The sequence below is a fragment of the Alexandromys fortis genome, unplaced genomic scaffold (genome assembly GCF_014885135.2).
Source record: "Alexandromys fortis isolate MF-2015 unplaced genomic scaffold, M_Fortis_MF-2015_v1.1 scaffold_41, whole genome shotgun sequence".
NCBI classification, from domain to species: Eukaryota; Metazoa; Chordata; class Mammalia; order Rodentia; family Cricetidae; genus Alexandromys; species Alexandromys fortis.
Genome location: NW_026067923.1, coordinates 6,879,320 through 6,898,082, shown reverse-complemented (window position 1 = coordinate 6,898,082; position 18,763 = coordinate 6,879,320). Strand labels below are relative to the sequence as shown.

At 38.6% G+C, this 18,763-nt stretch overlaps 1 protein-coding gene across 1 annotated transcript in view; it reads right to left on the bottom strand.

Annotated features, from left to right (window-relative positions):
* Trpa1 (transient receptor potential cation channel subfamily A member 1) overlaps positions 1–18,763 on the bottom strand; it is a 51,893-nt gene that overhangs the window by 15,894 nt on the left and 17,236 nt on the right. The window contains exons 9-21 of the mRNA XM_050142123.1: positions 17,135–17,234; positions 16,459–16,559; positions 15,157–15,326; positions 14,909–15,073; positions 13,557–13,671; positions 10,280–10,446; positions 7,949–8,042; positions 6,989–7,048; positions 5,942–6,040; positions 4,831–4,901; positions 4,141–4,303; positions 3,150–3,239; positions 1,095–1,264 (exon numbers count right to left, since the gene is read on the bottom strand). Coding sequence (XP_049998080.1) covers positions 1,095–1,264; positions 3,150–3,239; positions 4,141–4,303; positions 4,831–4,901; positions 5,942–6,040; positions 6,989–7,048; positions 7,949–8,042; positions 10,280–10,446; positions 13,557–13,671; positions 14,909–15,073; positions 15,157–15,326; positions 16,459–16,559; positions 17,135–17,234 — 1,565 coding nt within the window. The remainder of the gene's footprint in view (positions 1–1,094; positions 1,265–3,149; positions 3,240–4,140; positions 4,304–4,830; positions 4,902–5,941; positions 6,041–6,988; positions 7,049–7,948; positions 8,043–10,279; positions 10,447–13,556; positions 13,672–14,908; positions 15,074–15,156; positions 15,327–16,458; positions 16,560–17,134; positions 17,235–18,763) is intronic.

The following is an 18,763-nucleotide window of genomic DNA, read 5'->3' as shown; positions in this document are numbered from 1 at the left end:
TTAATAAATAAATAAATAAATAAATAAATAAATAAATAAATAAATAAATAAATAAAAAATTCTCAGAAGAAGGAATCACATCATGTAACATCCCACTACTTAATTTACACCAGAATCCAAACATACACTTTTTGGAAAATCTGAAAGGAAATTTAGCTATGTTCCCAAAAAGGACCAGAAATGTGGCGAGATCACTAATAGTGGCTGATTTGAATTTGTGTTCCTTCTGGGTCATTGCTCTTTCCCCAAACCATATCCCCTCTCTCCAATGGCCCACACCTCAGTCAGCATGGCTGGACTATTTACATAGATGTACACAAAGTAGAGTAAGCATATATCTGGAGACCCACTACTTGGGTCCAAACTATTTCTTAACTTACTAGCTGACCTTCGGTAAATTTCCCATACTCAGTGTTTAAGTTTCTTCTTTGATGTAATGCAGATAGTGACATTAACTTCTTGTTATCATAAACACATGTAAAAAAAGATGCTTAACTCAACACCAGCAACTGTTAGGACAAGAATTTGGCCACTTTCTATTTCTTGAATCACTTACTACTTTTTTAAAAATTAGATTATTTTATTCCCTGTTTTTTTATTACTTTTTTCAGTTAATTTGAGTGTTTAAACCCAAAGTAAATTTTTACCAAATGTCAGACGAAACAAGAGTAACTAACACTTTTATTTCGGTTTCTGTCTGTGTTTGATACAGGCTTACTGATGAAGGAAGACTTGGCACTCAGGGGCTGTGGCCATGTCTGGGTACCTTCTGTTGTTACACGGAAGGTGGAGATCTGCAGTTGGTGTCTAGTGGGGAGACATCCGGAATGTTGCTCACTGCATACCGCGTGGTTGCATATGCAGAACTGCTCCCTCTACACACTGATGTGCACCGAAAATAATTAATGGTCCCAAATTGAGGAGCTAAAGCCTCAGTCTTCACACTCAGCCCTTCAGGATTAAGATGTTCAAATCCTTAAATTTAAAACAACTAGAAACAGCGAGATGCAAGTTACAAATTCACATCACTTCTAATAGTCTTTCTTTGATAATAAAGGTTTAGAGAATATAAAAATCATCCAAACTGGTCTTACCTCTGAAGATACAGCAGGAAGTTCATCCAGTAGGAGAATATCGCTATTGCTCCGCATTCCCACTGCATATAGGCCGGGATGTTGAGAAACAAGGGCAGCACAAAGATGATGCTGGTTGTGTAGATGACCCACTCCAGAGCATTGTTGTAATCCAGGAAGTAGTTCTTTTTCTGCATAGAGAAGGGTGGCGAGTTACCACACGGGGAAACCTGGGGTCACATCTGTTATTCTGGAGCGACTTACAGTCAGTGCTAGAGACGGCTGAGGCACTGGCTGGCCTAGTGCTATGGGCAGTTGATAAATAAGAAAATGTTACAGTCTTTTGTTTATTTGCCCTGTGTATGATGTATGACATATTCCCTCTTAAGGAAACTTTTTTTTTTTTGGTATTTTTACTGTTGTTTTCTTTCAAAACAGGGTTTCTCTGTGTAGCCTTGGCTGTCCTGGAACTCACTCTGTAGACCAGGCTGGCCTTGAACTCAGAGATCCTCCTGCATCTCCCTCTAAAGTGCTGGACTAAAAGCATGTGTCACCACCTCCTGGCTTAAGGGAACTTCTAAAGAACTGTAGTTTTGTCTCATAATTCCTGAGATCTTTCAGCCTCTTAGGGCACATGTTTCTGGTCAGGCACTGTGAGTAAGTCCAGCTATAAGGACGTTTGAGACATGAGCTGAAAGTAAAAGAACAAAGCCAAAGCACAATAGGGTGCTTAGTGGAATGTTCTGGATGTTAAATGCTCCATACTGTAGACCATTTAAACATAAACCAGAAAGAGGGAGTTAACTCTAACAGAGGAGGTGTGTAATATTAGAGTTTTTAAACTATCAATTGCAATGTAAAGTTAGGAAGATGGGAGAAGATAAGAGGCCCTAAGTCATTTAAGGTAAAACAAAAATGCAGCTTAACTCTCAGAAGTATGACAATTCACTGACCAAAAGAATACACATACACTAGAGAGTAATTGATACATTATAGAAAGTGAATGTAAATTTGCATTAATGTCATTCATCTTTAATACAGATATCCATGGACTTATATTATACAACAAAGAATATTTTTAAAATGTACTGCTATAAAAGAGTTATCATTTATAAAAAGTTCAAAAATATACAAAAGCTATAAATGAAAATTTTCAAACTATATACTTAGAAATACAGACTCTCGGGGCTGAGCGATGGCTCAGTGGTAAAGAGCACTGACTGTTCTTCCAGAGGTCCTGAGTTCAATTCCCAGCAACCACATGGTGGCTCACAACCATAAAATCCGGTGCCCTCTTCTGGCCTTCAGGGATATGTGCAAGCAGATGCTATATACATAATTAATAAATAAACCTTGAAAAAAATAAAAGAAATACGGACGCTCTCTCATTTGTCAATCCAAGAAAAGATCTTTGGGTACTTTATGTAATTTGTATATCTAAGCTGCACCTAACCTAACTCATTATCTTAAAAAGAATAATTAAGTAAGAGACAATGCCATGAAAAAATTTCAAGCCATGGGTTGGCACATTCAGATAACCACAGGATTCCAAAGGTGGTGACAATGAGTCCATGAGTTCAAGGCCAGATTCAGCCAGAATAAGAACCCCAGCTCAAAAAAGGCTCCAAATTTTATAACAATTTTGCTTTCAATAAAAAGAAAAAAATCCTCTTATGGCAGTGATTCAAAGATAGACGTGTTTGAAATGGGGTCTAGAGAAGTTCTTTAAAAGTACTTATATTTCAAATTTTAAATTGGATTTTAGTAGTACAATTAAAATTGACTATAAGCAAAAATACCCTAAATAATACAAGAGCAAACACGGTGAAGTCATTTCTAATGATTGTAGTGGAAAGACAGACCCACCTGGAAGCTGAAAGGGTAGAGCAACTCTCTCATGTGTATCAAAAGGCAGAGTGACCTTACCAAAAATTACACTATTTCTACAATTTGAAGTTTCTACATGAGTCACACTGTGTGAATTGAATATGGCAAATACCATTTAAATAATTGTTTACTAGTTAATTCTCTATATAAAAATGATTAGAGCTTAGAAATACAAACTGAATTATGTACCTGTTGGAAGATTTGGACCACTTCTTTGCAATATCCAAATAAACTTGATAAAAACACTAGAATCATACATATTTTTATTGGAAATGAATTCTGAAACAGAAAGTTTGATGAGGAGTTTGAGTAGATAAAATTTAGTTCCACCATAATTTTCCACTAGTAAATTTCATTTTATATTTGTTTCATTTCTATGCATTGCCCACAATTGCATTAAACTGAAAATTCTCATCATGCCAATCCTTCTCTCACTTAGTAGATAATATACTCATTTCTTAACATCCCTATTACTGTATGTTCAAAGGTTGTCAAGTGAATTATAAAGGAACACAAATCTGCAAGTCTACACATATTTTTTTTAAAATGTGGTAAAGTACTCATCATAAAATTTATTGATTTAAAATAGTATTACATATATTTGTTACTTTATTTAGTGTGCATGTGTGTGCACACACATGTATGCATTCATACACTCATGTCATAGGATGAAGGTAGACATCAGAGGACAGTTTGAAGAAGTAGGTTCTCTTTTCCTATCATTTGGGTCCTAGGTATTGAGCTGAGGTCATCAGACTTGACAACAAGTGCTTTTACCCACTGATCCATCTCACTGCCTCTCCTCCTATATTGTAACTTTAAAAAAAATCTACATCTTAAATACTTCTTTACACTATAGAAATATAATTCCTCTCGTTAAACAATTCATACCATTACATCATTATCACAATTATTTCCAAAGTTTTTACATGTTTTCATAAAAGCTTGGACTCATGAACCAGCTCTTCCTATATCTCTTTCTCTGCATTCTCCACAAAGACCATTTGTTAATATTTTTTTCTCAACTCAAAAAAAAAATTTGAAGAAATTTATACCACAAATAAGTTCTATTAACAATAACTGATGTCCTGATATGTCAGCTTTATCATAAACTTGTTATTTCTAAAGAAAAACACAATTTTACAATCCTTAATTTTAAAATGTTGAAGTTTTGAAATACCAGAGTGTCTACTGTTTCCAAATGATTAGTAGTTTCGTTAATTATTCCAGTTGAATTGAAGGCCATTCCAGGCTTTATTTTGACAACAAGAAAGGTCATAGGTATGAGACCAAGACAGTAAGATCCTAAGTTCATCATATGAGCTCTGAATCCATAGGCACACCTGCAAAAAAAAAAAGAACAAATCATAACTGAGTCATCTCAAATAAATATATTTACAGATATCTACTGAAAATAGCAACGATCTATTTCAGACATCTATTTTATAAATTCCTTATATTTACAACCAAAAGCTCTTCTAATTTACGTTCCTCATTTTCAGAGATAGAATCTCGGTTGCTGAGCAAATCGCAATGTCTCACTAGCTCATGGAAAATAAATCTTTCATCCATGTGTCTTAGCTGCAAATTGAGCCTTCCTATACTATGCCCCTATTGTCTCATTGCTCACTAAACTTTGTGACCCAGAGGGTGATTTGTCTCACATTAAAAAACACACATTCAAAATGTATTAGAGTCAAAGATAAACAATAATTTTTAATGACAAAATTTGTCTTCAATGCTCATTCTTCTTAAATTCTACAATATAATAATATCTAAAACAACAAAATACAACTGCAATAAAATGAATGAAAAGGCTTTGAATAGAGTCAAGGGTAACATTGTTTTAGGCAGAATTGCTGGTACCCACCATTTCATGAGTAAGTACTCCTTACACACAGGGTGGTTGAGGAGCTCTATGCGATTATGTTGTACCATGACCTGAACAAGGAAAGAGCAATAAGTACACAGTGGTGTTAAATAACTGAGGATGAACTGAGCCTTCTGCTTTGCTTTTATATTTATAATGTTATTATGGTACTGTGAGAGCAATGTTTGCTTATTTTAAAAAATCTGAGAAGTTTAAACTTTCACAAGAACTAAAAATGTGCTGGGCAGTGGTAGCTCATGCCTTTAATCCCAGCACTTGGGATGTAGATGCAGGTGGATCTCTGTGAGATCGAGGCCAGCCTGGCCTACAGAGAGAGTTCTAGGACAGCCAAGGTTACACACAGAAACCTTGTTTCCAAAAAAATGTGAGAGAGATAGAGATAGATAAATAGGGAGAGAGAGAGAGAGAGAGAGAGAGAGTCAATATTTTTATGCAGGTGCAACCACTTGATTTAGTCTGTCCCTTTTAATCTCTGTCCCAATAATATGGTATAATCTTATTGATCTGAAATAGAATTACAGCAGAAATAGAAATTATAGACCAGTTGGCAAGGGTTTACCCTCATTCTGTCATTGAAGAAATTCAGCCTTACTTTTTTAGAAGGAATTCTATCTGTAGGGCACATACAAGCAGTTAAAATAATATATACATTATAAATTTGGGGGGTGTTATTTGTAACTTCAAGTATCTATATCAAAATTATAATACTTTAATTATCCCAGGCCTATATAAAGAAAAATTAATAACCTCTAGGGAATAAGAGAACCCCCCATATCCTCTATGATTCATGAAAACACTAATGTTACTATAATACATAGACACTACTTTGGTGAGCAACAGATCCTCATTTAGAAGGATCTTTCTTGCCAGATGAGCATGTCAACCTAGAAAGGATATCCTACAGAGCAGATGAATCCTAGAAAAGTCCAGAGTGAAAAAACACAGGCTTGGGAAACAGAAGGTGGTAGGTATGTATGTTGAACTATAAAACTATCTCCCCAGAGCTCTTCCATTTCCAACCATCATGTTGTAGGCAATCAATTCAGAGTCCAAGAGGAAACAAATCAGTTAATACAAGCACTAGACTTACATTGAGGGTTGCAAGAGGCTCGTATCTCACATCCTGGGTAGGTGTTACTTTTTTGGTCAATGCTAGTGGGCACTGAAGATATTTGAAATTATATTCAATCTGTGGAAGACATAAATTTAAAGTATTAGTCAATAATCAGCCTAGTAAAGATCTCAAACTACTTCTTTTTAAAATGTTTGTTGAGATGTATTTGTTTATTTTAGATGTATAGATGTTTTGCCTATATATATATGTCTGCATAGTGCATATGTGCTTGGTGTCCACAAATTCCAGAAGAGGGATTTGATCCTCTAGAACTGGAATTGAAGACAACTGTGAACCATAACGAAGGTGCTGAGAATTGAACCTGGGTCTTCTGGAAAAGCAACCAGTGCGTTTTACCACTGAACCATTTGTCTAGACCCCTGTCACTCCTTCTTGATAAATCAAATATGAAAACTCAAACTTTTGCTGAAAGTCAACTGGTATAACTAGTAGTAATCTCAAATGGAGAAAAGAAAGCTAAGTTATTCATGTAATTTATAAAAATAAATAAGTTTTAAGGTATTTTTAATTTCTTTACAGAAAGAAGAAAAAATGGATTATATGGTTTAGGATCCCTGTTTATATAAATGATTTGAGTCACCCAAAATCTGGTGGTCTAGATTCTTAATCCTGAGGGAAAAATGATTGCTTGTCATGTTGTCCTCTCAGAGCTAGGAATAACAAGATATAATAGTTTCATATATGCCTAAGACGCTCCCAGACTTCTTAGTACAACTGGTCAACAACCCCCATGAGACATTAGTTTCTGAGATAGTCACTCTTCCCATAAAATATACAAGTAAGTGTAAACACTGGAACCAACACTAACTGATGGGATTAGAAATGACTAAATATTTGGGGGAAACGGAATGTGAGGAGAATATTCTCTCATAAACAAATAAAACAATATGAAGCCAATATTCATCATCTACTATAGACTGTAGAACTACAGTGGCACCACTTTCATATTTCAAGGAATGCTTATAAAATACACTTCAGATTATTATAATAAAATAAACTTACATGGTAGTCCTGACAGGATTTGTCCTCTGTGGAAGGTATCATGCAGAAATCTAAAAGAACCTTTGAGAAAGAAAACCCAGCTGAGATGTTGGGGGAGCAGGCTGCACATGAGGAAGGACTTTGTTTCATGTCTAAAATCATATACAAACTGGTTCCGTGCTTTCCTTTGCTTTACAAACCTTCTCCAGGAATAACAAGGAAGTGGGAGTTTTCTTTAGTGGCAGTGCCACAGTAGGAAAGGCCATGGCGAATTAATACCATGACTTTGCTTCCTGTCACTAATACGGTCCTTCAGGTTATATGTACATCTGGGGTGCAAGGAGCCTTATAAACAGGTTTTTCATTGCTGATCAAGCCACAAACTGTTATCTTCATCTTTGAATAGTCATATATATTGAACAACATCTTCCTAGTACAAAAAAAAACCAGTTCCATAAGCATAACCATATATGACCACTGCCACTTAACTGAGCATGAGAAAGGAAGAAATGGGTGTGCCACGTGGGAGAAGCTTCTACACTCAGAAGCAGGTGGTGTTCAACCAAGCAATTCCTGTTGTCTGAGAAAGCTGTCCTAGGTATTTTGATTCCTACAGGAAGTCAGGTGCCTGTATCCTTAAGGAAGGCATCTTAGATATAAATGCTAGAAACCAATGCAAACTTGAAGAGCTATCAAATACTATCAACTATCAAACACTGTTTCTGCCCTAAATTTGAATTATTTGAAGAAGAAAATATATTTACCAGATTTTATTATATTACAGGAAATAATTGTTAGTATTATTTTTCCAAGCAGATCCTCATTAACTATTTGCTGGCTATTTTCCCTCTTAGACTTTGAAAATTAGAAACTGCAAAGAGAGGAACTGCTCTTGCAAGGTTATGGTTCTAGGAGCAATCCCTCCTTCCACACTACGTGTCAAGCACATACCCACAAAGACTTTTGTTTTAGGGAGCTTACTTTCATGCACTCAGGGAGGTATTCCACCATTTCCATGATTGGACATCGATTGCTTGGAGAATAATGGCTGAAAACCTGAAAACACTCATCCCATCTGCAAATATAACAGAAGAGAAGTGATGTGGGATTCCCCCTCTGTATGCCGTGAATACCACAGATTAATAAAGAAACTGCTTTGGACCTATAGCAAGGCAGAACTTAACTAGGTGGGGAAAACTAAACTGAATGCTGGAAGAAAGGAGGAGGAGTCAAAGAGAAGCAGTGGAGCCATCATCAGAGGCAGACACACTGAAACCTTGCAGGAAGGCCACGAGCCTGTGGTAAAATATAAAATAATTGAGATGGGTTCATTCTAGATGTAAGAGCTAGCTAGCAACACACTTAAGTAATTGGTCAAGCAGTATTTAATTAATACTGTTTCTGTGTGGTTATTTCGGGAGTTTGAACAGCCAGGAAATAAACAAGTGGACTCTCTACTACAGAGAAGTACAATAATCAATCACCCTTTTGAGTTGTAGTTGAAACTGAAGATTTTATACTTGTAGTGGAAGCCTAATATCAGGTGTATTCTATAGCATCATGTTCACAGGCTGACCGCAGTGGAGCCATGTGAGCCCAGATCAGTTCATCTACATCACACTAATCTGTTAACGGGGTTAGGAATGTGGGTGAAGTTTAGAACAGCTGCTATCTTTCTTTAAATGTCTTTTAAAGAGGCATGTCTTTGTCTTAGTTCCTACCTGCAATTCTGACATGCTAAGTAAGTACTTCCAGAGGTTATTGTGTTAGGTGGGTCAAGTTGTATTCACATACTTGAATCAGCAACTTCGTATGACATCCATATTTGACTCATATATGCATATACATGTGATGTATTGAGTAGAATCGAAAAATAACAAATCTTGAATGTAGTAGTGAGGATAGAAACTGCCATAACATTACAGAGTGTTTCTTTACCACCATCTAAAGAGATGGAACTGGAAGGTACTTAGTATTCCAAAGAGAAATTAAATCAATAACAAGAAGCAAAGATGAACTCATTATCTCTAAGATAATACCTGTAAGATGAGCCTTATGGTACTACTACTAACACATGAGTAAAACTCAAGTGGAATATCTGCTTTGTTATCAGAAAAGATGGCTAAGCACTTTGCCTCACTGGTGTTTCAAAGCTAACAAATTTCTCAAAACTTCACAAGCTCCAAACCAAGGCTAGATCTGCTGCCTTGAATATAAATTTTTGGTCACTTTGTATCCGCAAATTGGTGACAGAAGTTGTCTGAATATTTATTTGTGCTGTTATAGAGAAGTTTTGTTTGAATAATGGAAAAACCACCACCAAGCTTCATCATTCAAAGTCTTTGTATGTGCTAGAGCAATGGCTCAGTGGTCAAGAGCACTGACTGTCCTTCCAGAGGACTTGGGTTCAATTTCCAGCACCCACATGGTGCCTCACAACTACCCACAAGGCTAGTTTCAGGGCTAGCTTGCTCTCCTGACCCCTGCAGGCACCAGGTACACATGTGGTACACACCACACACACACACACACACACACAGAGAGAGAGAGAGAGAGAGAGAGAGAGAGAGAGAGAGAGAGAGAGAAACGATAAATTAAATAAATGTTTGAAAAACAAGAGTAAACTCCTTAGAGGATGATGTACAAAGATATCTATAAAAGGTCACGTGTTGTAAAGGGACATTTCATTAAATGCCATTAGTAATCTTTATTATACTTTCTATATTGTTATTATTTACATGTATTTGTTTATTGTGTTTGTCTGGAGGAACATGCAGCATGGAGGAACTGGCTGTGTGCTTATTTGGTTAGAGGACAACCTGTGGAAGTCAGTTCTTTCCTTCTACCATATGTGTTCTAAAGATCAAACTCAGGTAGCCTGGCTTGCGGGCAGGCATGGTGACCTGATGGGCTACCTCCCTAGTCCTAGACCCATCTTCATCAGCAACCAGTTTGGGAGTTTGTGTTGGCAGGCAAGTCCAGGAAGGCAAAGGAGAGTTTGCTTGACCTTGTTCCTGATCATTCCCTGTGTGTGGACCCCAGGGTCTCACAAAGGGCTAAACGGGTAGTGTTGGGCTATCACGCTTGGTTTGTAGAAAGGAAGACTGAGGATGAAGCAGTGCTCCCATTGTTAGCAGTAACTGAACATTTGCATAAACTGATTCAAAGCTGAAGCGTGTTCCTTCCCTCTCACTTGTCCTCAGGCTAGGGGTGCACCCTGTTACATGCAGACATAAATTACAAGGCGACAGGAAGACACACACCTTTGCTACCTTAGGATGAGGGTTACGAGGGAGACAGGAAGACACACACCTTTTACTCCTGATGGTTGTGAGAACCACTTCCTTCCGCTTATTGTGCAGCGCGATATGAAGAAAGGAGGCGTGCTGCTTGTTCAGGAGGATTTCAGCGTTGTAGTTCAGGAGCATGGCAACAGCCTTGGCGTGGCCTTCCCGTGCTGCAAAGTGGAGTGCTGTGTTCTTTCAGACAAAAGCAGAGCACATAAGTGGGTTGAGTGTGGTAAAGCCCTTTGTCCTTGCCTTGTTTCACTGCCGAATTGCTTAAAAGAACCAACCATCAACAAAGCTCTAACTACTTAGTAGCCAGCATATGATTTAAACAATGGCTTTATCACCCAAAGACTGTGTGTGTGTGTGTGTGTGTGCGCGCGCGCATGCGCGCGCACGCGCTACTTTATGGTGTTCTGTGTTGCTTCTGTGGTGAGATGATCCCCTAAGGACAAATGAGAAGCTTCCGAAGTAAGGCTCTGATAGTAAACACAGAAGCACTTGCCCCTGAGGACTTAGCACCTATTAGAACTGTGGATTCCAGACTTCCGTGTTCTACAAGCTCATTAAGAAGTCAGAGACTAGCATAATGTTGCAAATTTGTCAATTTTCTATATAAACATATTTTTAAAAATACAAACAGAAATCATGATGGCCTATCCCAGTCATTTTTTGAGGAAATACACATTTCAACACTCCCTAAACAAATAAGGAAAGACTGCAGCTTTAATGGCTATCTTGACACAACCTAGAAGAACATTTCATCTGAGGAACTGTCTAGATCCGGTTGGCCTGTGGCCCTGTCTAAGGGGGTGTGGCTTGATTGTTGATTGTTGTAGAAGGGTCCAGCCCACTGTGGGTGGCATCATTCCTTTGGCAGAGGTTCCTAAACAAGAAAAGACAGGAGAAAGCCTTATGGGAGCCAGACAGCCAGGGTCCACTCATCTCTCTCTATTCTTGGCCGTGTATGTGATATAGCTAGCTGCTTTGAGTTTCTGCCTTGACTTCAGTGACTGTCTGGAACATGGAATTGTGAATCAGATACACCTTCTTTTGTGTTTTGTTGGCCTGCTTTATCACAGCAGCAGAAATGAAACCAGAACAGAAATCAGCACTCACACAGATAGGGCTGTCGCTGTGATGAACATGATCTCATGAGTTTTTATGGCTTTGAATCATTTTGTTGGAGGATTGTAGGTGATTTTGGAACTTTAGGTTGGAAAAGACATTGAGTGCTCAGAGCTTAAAGGGAATTCTTGTGTGGGAACTCGGACGTTAAGAATGCTTAAGTGGCCTGCAGATAGTGGAGGCCCAGATCATGATACAGGGAGAGTTTGTTGATAGCAGAGATAGGAGCCATTTGTGTGATTTGGCTAAGAATCTGTGTGCTGATCATGCTGGGGCTGAAGAATCAGCTGTAATTAATAAGAGGTCACAGAAGCCCAGTGAAGCCTTCTGTGCTTCCTTGGGAAAACAGGAAAACATTTCCTCAGGTTTTGTACATGGAAAGTCATACAGTTGTGATCTGGTGAGGTGAGGGCAGGCAGAACTGGTAGTGAAAACATTGCCCATGGGGGTATGGGATTCTGAAGATAGGAAAAATAAAAGATTGAGGAGATCATGAAGTGGCTGAGGCTTGACCCTTTGTAACAAGGTAGGAATCCACCTGGAGAGTCCTCACAAAGCCATTGGTCCAGGTGAACACTCTGCTGCATGGAAACAAGCCAATACTGTGGTATATTCACCAAGGCCAGATGCAGGTGTGAAGCAAGACTGGCCAAAGCCTAGAACAAAATATGTGTCCTGTGAATGGCGGAGCTGGAGACGTTTGTGATGCCCTTTGGATCTCAGATGTTGGACAGTGGGATACGAGATTTGTATATCCATCCAACTGCTGGGGTTTGGGTTTACTTAGATGCCATGGTCCACTTCTTCCGTGGTTACTACTGCTGTGATGAAACACCATGACAAATGCATGTTAGAAAAGAAAAGGTTTATTTGACTTATGGTTCCACACCATTATTCATCACCAAAGGATGTCAGGTCAGGAACTCAAACAGGGTAGGACTGGGAATCAAGAACTGTTATAGAGGCCATAGAGTAGTGCTGCTTACTGACTTGCTCATCAGGGCTTGCTCAGCCTGTTTTCTTTTAGAACCCAGGACCAACATCCCGGAATAGCACTGCCCACAATGGACTGGGCCCTCCCCCATCAACCACTAAGAAAATGTCCTGTAGCTTGATCTGATGTAGGTATTTTCTCAATTGAGTTTCCCTCCTTTTAGATGGCCTTAGCTTGTGTCAAGTATACAAAAAACTAGCCAGCACATTTCTCTTTGGACTGATCATGCTTAAGTATGAAATTTATTTTTTACAGGATCCCACACTTAAGAGATTTTGGACTTTTAAAGAGACTTTGAATTTTTAAAGAGTTGCCTTTATAAGGACTGGAAACTTTTACATTGGATTATATTTTATATATAATATTAATGTGAGCACTTGAATATAAAGATAGGAAGGCTATGGTTTACAAGTCATGAGGGTGTTTATATGTCAAGTTGACAAGCGTAGGATTGTGATGGTGATTGTCAACTTGCCACAGACTAGGGTCAAACCAGCCTAGGAGCAGAGTCTCAGTTAAGGAGTTTTCTAGATCTGATCCACCTGTGGGCATTGTCCTGTGTGTTAATTGACTCTGCTTACTGTAGGCTGGAAGAACCTTGCTGAACAGCAAAGGCACATTCATTCTTCTGGCTCTGTTGTGGATGTGATTAGTAGGCGCTTTGAGTTCCTGTCTCATGTGCCCCGCCCCTGCCCCAGTGATAGGCCGTAACCTAGAACTGTCAGTCCAACAAACCCCTTCCCCCCCCCTAAGTTCCGTGTTAGGATGCTTTATCATAGCAATAGAAAAATAAAAAAAAAAGCTAGAATAAACCCCAATAAAAATCAGTAAAGTAAATCCTTTCAAATTGCTGTAACATATCAGATGCCTCTCTTTAGGAATGAACACTCGGCTCTGCTTTCTTTATTTTTCTGGGTTCTCAGGGAGAGCTAAAACTTTAAGGTGAAATCCCAGGCTCTGTAGATATGAAGGGGGAGCTTCAACTCACGCAGTCTCCCACTCCTCTCTACATCTATTCTCCTTTACTTATTCCTCACTCCAAGAGACGACTTTTTAAAAATTCAACAAAAGACTAAGAACAGAACGAGGGATGAAAAGAGGGTCATGAAGAACGCTTTCTATCAAGCTTGGAAGTTTGTTTCATGTCAAGATTTATTTGGTCAGAGGATCTAGTACCTACCCCTTCTTCATCTAGTCGGTCAGTACACTTCAGGTTAGTGTCAAGGATGACCTTCATGGTCTGAGTGTACCCACCCATGGAGGCGTGATGCAAAGCCGTCCAGCCATTGTGGTCACTGTTAAAGAGGTAAGAAAAGTCATGCAAACACACTTACAGATCATACATGGAAAGTGATGCCTCTAAGCTGGCTGTAGCCTGAGTGGACGGTCAGGCATGAGATGTAACAACTCAGTATTTCATGTTTGTTTATGAGGAGCTTCAAGCATAGCAGTCTTGTTTCCCTGAACATTGTGTCAGAAAAGTTTCCGTAATAGATGCGTTGTCCTTACAGTCACCAGTGATTGCACTGTTGTAAGATGGTTAATGTTGTTTCTAAGTGTTCCAGTCTACATTCTTCGGTGTTGTCAACGGCATTTATCCCTTTCCTCCAGAAATTAAAGACGCAAATAAAATGGAAGCTTGTCAGATTGGGGATATTTTAAAAACTATGGTACAGGAAGGAAATTGCACAAGTTAATGTTGTTACTGGTTAGTAATTGCTCAGGTTATGAGCGCCACCTTGCTATTTCGGTAGTACATAATTAAACAGCAACTACGGAGCTGGATCTGCATGTGTCCCTTTTGAGGGTCAGATGTTCTGTGTCCCTTAGAAGCAGGAAGAGGGGCAAAGCACTCAGATCCAAACAGTCATTCATATTACAGTAGACTGACGAAGAACCTGGCTCATGGATATGAACCTAAAAACCTGCTTACTCTCTGCCACTTCTGGGGAGCTTGAAGATAGCTCGTTGTACCTGGAGAAGTGTCTCTAGGGTTTTGTTCCTTTTATGAAGATGGTATTCAATTACTATACATGGTTTAGTCTTTCTTCTTTTAACTTGATTTTGTAAATCTTGTTAACTCCCCTTAAGTATAAGGGCCACTTTTTTTGCATCTCTCATTTATTAGACTGAAGGAAAAGCCTTTGTTCTTGGATGGTTCTGTTTCTGTATGTGTGCATATATACACATACATGTACTCAAACACACAAATGTAGCTCTGTATTTGTAACTTATACAAGAAGATGAAAGAATAATGACATGGAATACAAAAAAAAATATTTCAAAGGTCCAAAGCCACTTACTCTGTGAAAACAAGGTCATAAATCTATACACTTAATTTGCCATTTGAGAATTATATTGAAAACCATTTTAGTGCTCCAGAGATTATTTATGTTTTGAAAAAATTAAATTAGATAAATAGTTTTTATCTATCAGTGGCTAAAGTCTTATTCCCTAATTTAAAATATTACAGAAAACAGTCTAAAATGCCTAGATTTAAAACATACACCTTCCCACACATTCCTGCCTCACCTGAGGAACAATGCACCTTTCTTCAGAAGAAGCTGAACGACTTTATCATGTCCGTTCTTCGCTGCCAGGTGAAGAGGGGTCATCCCATGGAGATCCCCTTCGTTCAAAAGCCTTGTGTCGCTTATGTCTTGTAGAAGCCTCTGACATGTGTTGATGCGTCCATAGCTTGAAAAGGGCAGGTTCATATGCATGAGACAAAACATAAGACAGAAGCAGACACGCTCATGTGTTGGGAGGCTGATCCTCACCTGGCTGCAAAATGCAGGGGCGATTTCTTATCTTTGCTTTTGGAGTGGATGGACACGTTGAACCCGAGGAGGTTGTTTACAGAGACTGGGACGCCCTGCCTGCACGCATAGTGGAGAGGCGTACACCCATCGTTGTCTTCGTCCATCACCAGCTCCTTAATATGTTGCATCTGTGGGAAGAGGAGTGTTGTAATAGAACTGCCAACATGGTCAGAGGGTAGGTTTCCATCTACTCTGTAGCATAGCAGCTTCTAATCTATTCAGTGAAGACAAACCTACAAACCATGTAAAAGGCAGCGAGAGGAAAGTAAATATGGATGAGGTTTCATTCTTTGCTTCTATCATGTCCTGTCAAGGTTTTGAGAGACCCTGCACTTAGGGAAAATGCATTCTCGGAACTGTGTGACCAGGGTCCCCTCAGCTTCTTCCGTCATTGTTTCCATAAACAACACTTAACAGCCGAAGATGTTATGTTAAGCAAAACAAAACAGATGGAGGTCTTGAAATTGGATTTACTTAATTTCAAAAAAATAGATTAAATGAGAATAGAAAAGGCAATTAGTAAGTCAATTTATATCATAAACATTTACTTTTGTTTTAAAAGTTGAAGCCCAAAGGCATTTCGACTCTTTATTAAACACACTAACAACATGAAAATCTACTTATTCTATGAAATCCGATGCATCACATACACTTAATAGTAAAGTAGTGAATATGAACTTGCTTGCTAAGTGTGGTCCTGCCGTCAGACTCAGATGTGTTCAGTAGTTCTCTTAACTGATGGTGGAACATTACTGAGTCATCTTTATACTTGGCTTCTCCACTCATGGGCAAGTCACAGAAGTGGGCCGGTGAAGGAAAATGACTGATTAGCCGTGGGCCCCAGTTATAAATGAGAGTACAAAACCCCTGCAACTTTCAAAACTCAGCCTGGATTATCTTTATCAACTAATTATCACCATCCCCACTTTTATGATGGAAATAAAGTTTCTTCATTTGGAAGCAGTTCTAGAATTCTTAGAATGCACTCTCATGATATAAATAGCAGCAAAATCAGTTTACCCCTTTTATAAGACTATTTATTTATTATGTATGAATCTTCTCCTTGAACACTAGAAGAGGGCACTGGATCTCATCATAGATGGTTGTGAGCCATCACGTTGTTGCTGGGACTTCAACTAAGGACCTCTGGAAGAGCAGCCAGTACACCTAATCCCTGCGTCATCTCTCCAGCCTCCGCCCCCCAATTTTATTCTTTATTGAACACAACTCAGTTTACAAAAACTCATGGATATACAATACCTGCATAAACTCTGGCCGCAAATTTTTTAGTCCATAAGGCTGTTGTACAGTCAAATGTAAAAAGTTACGCCCCAGATGGTCTTTTATGTCTACTTTGGCACCTGGAAAAAAGCACAACAAGAAATGTAAAATCTGTTCCTGTGTTCATAATACAGCCTTTGGTGGGCTCTCAACTTTCCAAGTCTGTAACTTAGGGGCAACTACACTTAGGTGGAAGAATTGAACATATTTCAAAAACAAGTTTACTTTATGATGTGTGGGTTTGTGTGTGAGTAAAAGGGTGAAAAAATCTGATACTTTACATTTATATGTGAATCCTTATGTTTTAAATATAAAATAAGAATATGGAATGATAAAGAAAGGAGAAGCTATGGACAGCCCCTTCTGTTACCATAGCCCAGGCTTGTCTGCAATGCGGACAGGGACAGCAGTTATACATATGTCTGCTGTGACAGAAAGCTACAAACCTTTGGTGTTTAATAGCTGTCTGATACACATTATATATAACTTCTATGAACTATCCTTTCAATATTTTTTTTACTGTAATGAACACTATTGGAGGCATAAACTGTATTTCATTAACATTTCTGTGTATAGAATATGTCCCTGTGTCTGGCAGGAGACACACAGTTGACAAATGTTTATCTAAGGAAATCGGCTTGCTTCCGGTCGGTACCTTTAGAGAGGAGCAAATTCACAATATTCCAAGATGCAGATGCAGTTGCTAAAATAAGTGGAGAGCGTCCTTCAGAATCGGTGCTGTTGATGTCTGCTCCCTAAAACAAAGCAAGCCACTCAACAAGATTAGACAAAGTAGCAGTTGATTCTGTAACGCCTAACAAATGTAGAGTATCTGCATGACTCCAGCACTCGATCTAAAGACTAATCATAGGATTCCATGACATTTCTCTAAAACTCAAATAATATTAGAAATCTCATAATTTCAACAATGAAGTTATTTTCCCATGTTAGGCTCTTGATTAACATCTGTCAATAGATCAATTACTACTCAAGTTCTTAAAAACAGAAGTCTCTCATCTAAAAACACTATTTTAGTTTCTAACATACATCATTTTTTAAATGTCTCTAATTTTGAGTTTTCCCACACTTATTTCTTGTGTAATTTTTAAATCATTAATAAGAAATTACACACTTAAAATACTACTTTATTTGAAATAGATAAACTGAGACAAGTGAATTGAAATCATGAAGGTAAGAATTTAGCCAAACATCCATATAAAAATTCACATTTAAAAATCACTTTCGTTATTTTCCTGTGTTATGAGACTATATCCCACATGATAAGAAACAAACTGCCTTTAAATTTTCCACAGAGTGAATTCTCTCCTTTGGGCAGAGTAGTAAAACCGGCCTTGCTTGAGTCTGTCCTTTCTCTTTGCTCTCACAGAGCACGGGGGCCAGTAGCAGCAGTAAGCTCAAGGGAAGGTAATAGCAGTGAGAGAGGGTCAGCCATGACTCTCCTGCCAGGACTTTTGCAATAAAGCACACATGACACAAAACATGGTGTCTAGTGAAGCTCCTCCAAATTTTGCTGTGTAAATATCACAACTTCAGTAGTTACTGCTAGCTCCACAAGAAAGGCCAAATATTATGAGTGAAGCTTGGTTGGATGTCCATCTCTTGGAGATAATAAAGCTACCACACAAGCACCCAAGTGCAGATTTGTGAAAATGCCAGCCAGGAGGAGCTAGCCAAGTTGGCTTCTCCAAGTGAAGAGTATCACATGCTTTTATTTGCAGAGTTTCTTCAGCATAGTTTTTAACTTCATTGTTTTTCATGGTTTGGAAGATGATGCTGAGGAGGTGGGGCTAAAAGCTTATATTGGAAGATGAAAGTGGCATCGATGGCCTGTCCTCTATCTCTCCCAAGAGAGCAGTGTTATTAAGACTCAGCTGACTGTCTGCACCCAACAGTCCTTAGAGGACCCATTTAGAGCCCTCCAAGGGGCTTTCTTTGCAATAGACCCATGAACCCTAAGCACAAACAAATGAAAGGACATCAAATTATACACCGTGGTTCTTTTAACTCCATAGGCTGACTACTGTGTATCCACAGGAAACACACCCTGCAAATGTGTCAGTCAGCCCTCTGGAAACTTTGGCTGCCAAATGAGTGCCCATAATTTCTTTGTACTTCCTTTTTGGCAAACCTTTAACTCCCACCCCCCACACTTTTTTTTTTCTTAATATAAATTGCAATTAATAAGAAAAGTTCTTATGGTCATGATTTAAAATGGCACTTCAAAAATTTTTATCATACTTGAGTTTGAGTCTAAGATTAAAAT